Source organism: Saprolegnia parasitica (genome assembly GCF_000151545.1).
Source record: "Saprolegnia parasitica CBS 223.65 unplaced genomic scaffold supercont2.47, whole genome shotgun sequence".
Taxonomy (NCBI): Eukaryota; Oomycota; class Saprolegniomycetes; order Saprolegniales; family Saprolegniaceae; genus Saprolegnia; species Saprolegnia parasitica.
Genome location: NW_012156441.1, coordinates 2783 through 6954, shown reverse-complemented (window position 1 = coordinate 6954; position 4172 = coordinate 2783). Strand labels below are relative to the sequence as shown.

The window sequence follows — 4172 nt, the reverse complement described above, 5'->3', positions numbered from 1 at the left end:
CGAATGGGCGAATACGCAAGGTGACACGGGACATTGCGGCGCTGGACTTTCTCCAGAACATCCCAATGCTCTCCGAGTGCAGCCACCTCTCGGAGCACTCGCGCAAGCTCGGACCGCTCTCGTCGCCCGACCACGACGCGCAGTCGCAAGAGTACCCGCTCGAGCTCGATGAAGTCGAGCAGTCGCTCGCGGGACGGCGGCTGCCAGGACCCGACTCGACCGTCGTCAACGTCTTGCCGCTCTTCCGGTACTGCCCATGCGTCCACGGTCTCGCGTCGATTTCTGCCGTGTCGCTAGGTATCGCCTCACGACCAAGTACCCGGCAGCGTCCGCGGTCGTTCGCCGGTGGGAGGCGACGATGACAGAGAAAGGCGTCATTGACGGTCGCATCTTTCTCTCGAGCGGGAAGGGCTACCCCGTCGGCGTCTCGTCCGTCATCAAGGTAGAGGAGGACGCTCCGTCGAAGGAGGAATGCTACAGATACGTGTGCGTCTAGTACAACGGCACGGAGAAGGTCACGCGCGCCGGCGGGCGCAAGCGACTGCAGTCGATCATGATCAGCACCGAGCCGTACGACTGGCGCGGCAAGTCGTACTTCCGGCTCCTCCACTCGACATGGTCGCGCTGCGATAAGGACCGCGACAGTCAAGACAGCCACCCGATCGCGCCTCTGTACGACCCCAACTTTCTCGACAACCCCGAGTACAGTGCTCTGTGTGTAAATATCAATCTTTCAAGTGTCGTAGGTACCGCCAGGGCCGGCACAAGGACGTGATCCGCGGCGACCGCAAGGTGGGCCCAGTCGTGAGCAGCATCCTCCGCTTCGTCAAGCCCAACGATCTCAAAGAGGTTCTGCACGTTTGAAAAGAAGTGCTAACGAGAATTGTAGGAATTGAACAAACAATTTCGGGAAACGCATCTGTGGCTCGACGACTCGGAGCTCACGCTCAGCAAAATCCGCAACCTCAAGCAGGAGGCACTCGCGATGGGCAGCCGGACGTACCTCGACATCTCGACCATCGCGCTCGCGTGCGTCTACTTTGAGAAGCTCGTGCTCAGCAACGTACGTGTATCCAAGATGAGTATCCTGGATCGTATCGAGAGTGGATAGTTTGTCCACAAAGCCAACCGCAAGCTCTACATGTCGGCGTGTCTCATCCTCGCGCTCAAGTTCAACGAGCCACTCGTACGTAAAGTACCGACAACTGTTGTCTCCATTGGCTTTCTAGAACCGCGACGGGATTGTCGATGTCATCAAGAAGCTCCTCGTCGAGATCGACCACGTGCACTCGCTGCCGTCCCGCGACGTGCTCACGGCCGAGTTTACCGTCTACGCGCAGCTGTCTTTTGCGCTGCACGTGCCGCTGCAAGAGATCCAGGTGCGACACTTGCGTTGTTTTAGCCAACGTGATGGTTTCTAGCCGCATTTCGCGCGGCTGCTGCGCCTGGTCGAGAGCAATCCGCGGCAGTACCTCGGCGAGGAGACGTTCACGAGCTACTCGAAGCTCCTGCACGAGGAGAAGATCTGGTACGATAGCGTCGCGGCCAATGACCATTCGTACGAGGACGAGGACGACGACGAGGAAGAGGAGGAAGACGGCACGGACCTCGAGGGCGCCGACGACGACGACGCGCGCGACCACTCGTCGCTCTTCCCGTGGAACCGCGTCTCGTTCGCGCAGTGGTGGAAGGATCGCACGTAATGTCAGGTGCCAACAACAACATGCATGCATTATTACTGTGTTTTGTATCAAGTAAGTATCAAGTTGGCGCTCAGCTCGTCGTCGGCGCGTCGCTGTCGAGCGACGTCTTGCGCATGCCGGCGTCGAGGACGCGGGGGGTCGGCGCAGGTTCGAGCGTCGACGCGGCCCCGCCGTGCTCGAACGCGTCGAGCCCCATCGCCTCGGCGTCGGCCGATACGCGGAGGAGGCCGAGCTTGGAGAGGAGGCCGAAGAGGAGGGTGCAGAAGCCGGCGACCCACGCGAAAAATCGCAAGCACGTACACGACCTGCGCCGCGAGCTGGTGGCCCTCGTGGCCGTTGCAGCGGTACAGGACGCCGCACGAACCCGACCCGACGGCCATGGCCACGCCCTTGCCCGACGCGAAGAAGCCGGGGGCGAGGGCGCCGAGCGTGCCGCAGCCAAAGTGCACAGGAACCGCGTCCACAACGTCGTCGATCTTGCAGCGCAGCACGAGCTTGGCGACGCCTACGTAGACGAGGGATGCGATGGCGCCGAGCGCGACCGCGCCTTCGGGCTCGATCACGGAGCAGCTGCCCGTGACCGAGACGCAGCCGGCGAGGATCCCGTTGTTGGCCATGCACACGTCCCACGTCTTGGAGCCAATTAGGCGATCGAGGAGGACGGTGCAGACGCCGCCCATGCACGCGCCGAGCGTGAGGTTGACCGCGACCTTGGTCATGACGTGGCTCAAGTCCCCGCGGAGCGAGAGCGTCGAGACGCAGTTGAAGCCGTACCAGCCAAACCAGAGAATGAGCGTGCCCATGCTCTGGTACAAGACCGACTGCTTCGGCAGCTCGGCGTGCGTGCCGTCGCTGTGGAAGCGGCCTTTGCGCGGCCCGAGAAAGATGCACCCGATAAGCGCCGAGATGCCGCCGAGCATGTGGATGCAGCCGCAGCCGGCAAAGTCGATGGTCCCGACCTCGAAGAGACGGTCGTCCGGGGCTCGGAGCACGCTCGCCCACCCCGTGGTCGACCAGATCCAGTGGCCCGCAACCGGGTAGATGACGGCGCTCACGCAGAGCGTGTAGAGGAGGTAGGCGCCGAAAGTGATGCGCTCGGCGACAGCCCCCGAGAAGATGGTGACGGCGACGGCGGCGATCGCCCACTGGAAGAACCAGTTGCCGTACTCGAGCCCTTTGTACGACGCCGGCGCGTCGGTGTGGAAGGTGTCGCCTTGGAGGAAGAAGCCGCGGTGGCCGATGAAGTCGTTGCCGTCGCCAAAGAGGAACGCGTACCCGACGGCGTAGAACGTAAGGCCCGTGAGGCAGAGGTCGCTAAGATTGCGGAACAGAATGTGCTTAGTGTTCTTGACGCTGCAGCAGCCGATCTCGAGGAGACCGAAGCCGAGGAGCATGAAGAAGACCATGACGCCGCCAAAGACGAGCCAGAGGTTGTCGAGCGCGGCCGCCGACGCCACGTCGGACGCACACGAGGTCCCGACGCACGCGTTGGCCGTGAGCTTCTTGGAGAACGCGTCGAGGGACATGGTGGTCACGACGCCGTTCAGCGTCAGCGTCACTGTGTCCATGCTTGGTCACTCGCAGTCGCAATGCAAAAGCTGGAATGAGAGACGAGCGAATTCCATCACGGAGCCCTTTAGATTTAAGATGAGGGCGTGGCGGGTTGAAGTTGCATTTGCGAGCTGCCGTTTCAAGACAGATGTGGCTGGCATGTGAACCAGTGACGAGCCTACACCGAGGCCGACACCCTCGGATAAAGTCTTGCTGCTTGGCACATCCCTCCCTTCGCCTTTGATGGGTCTCGAACCATGGCGACCCTCCAATCGTCGACTCGGTCTGTGGGTAGTGCGAGAGGGTGTGCCGAGACAGGCCATCCCCATAACGATTCCCGACGGGGCAAAGCTTTCGGAGGTTCAGAGGGTAGTAGCTTGAACATTTATGTAGCTCATCTCGCGTCGTTCATTTCGACAGCGTCTTAAATAGTATTCGCTACAGCGTCGCTTAAATCCAAATGAACGACCCGTCGACGTCGGTGCGACTGAGGCTCGGCTGCGTGTGCTGGAACGACGCGCTCATGCGATCAGCCTCCTTGTACCACGACGAGGCAATAAAAAGTGCGGCTCGGCCGCCGGCGCAGCGACCGGCACTGGGGGCGACGCCTTCGCGCTCGGCACGTCGCTGGCCGTTGTGTACTCCATGCGCGGGATGAAGATATGGTGCGATGCGCTGAGGCGGTCGGTCGCAAAGCGGTCGCGCGAGATGACCTGCGAGGACGCCAGCTTCGGCAGCTCGGGCGCAAGGACGGGTGGAAGCGGCGTCGTCACCTGCGGCTTGCTCTCGGCGATGGCGGGTCGGAAAAACTGCGTCGACGCCGACCACCAGTTGGACGACACTGCCTCTGGCTTGGGCGGGCTCGGCTCGCGCGTGAAGAGGGTTCGCAGCTTGTCAAAGACGCTCGTCGATGCGGCG

The 4172-nt window shown here is 62.0% G+C and overlaps 3 protein-coding genes across 3 annotated transcripts; 1 reads left to right on the top strand and 2 right to left on the bottom strand.

The window, feature by feature from the left end:
• Window positions 1-1705, top strand: SPRG_09195 (hypothetical protein). Its single transcript, XM_012348742.1, has 8 exons — window positions 1-247; window positions 298-442; window positions 497-702; window positions 747-849; window positions 890-1063; window positions 1112-1186; window positions 1230-1379; window positions 1422-1705. Exons 1-8 carry the CDS (start codon window positions 66-68, stop codon window positions 1701-1703), a joined length of 1317 nt encoding a protein of 438 aa, XP_012204132.1. The 5' UTR covers window positions 1-65; the 3' UTR covers window positions 1704-1705.
• Window positions 1706-1773: 68 nt separating this feature from the next.
• On the bottom strand, window positions 1774-3271 carry SPRG_09194 (hypothetical protein; the record flags this gene model as incomplete). The annotated part of the gene is made up of 2 exons (XM_012348741.1): window positions 1774-2029; window positions 2052-3271. The coding sequence occupies 2 exons, from the start codon at window positions 3269-3271 to the stop codon at window positions 1774-1776; spliced, it is 1476 nt and encodes a 491-aa protein (XP_012204131.1).
• A 504-nt stretch (window positions 3272-3775) lies between these two features.
• On the bottom strand, window positions 3776-4171 carry SPRG_20738 (hypothetical protein; the record flags this gene model as incomplete). The annotated part of the gene is made up of 1 exon (XM_012348840.1): window positions 3776-4171. A coding segment is annotated over one exon (396 nt), but the record flags the coding sequence as incomplete, so codon positions are not given.
• Window position 4172: the final 1 nt, after the last annotated feature.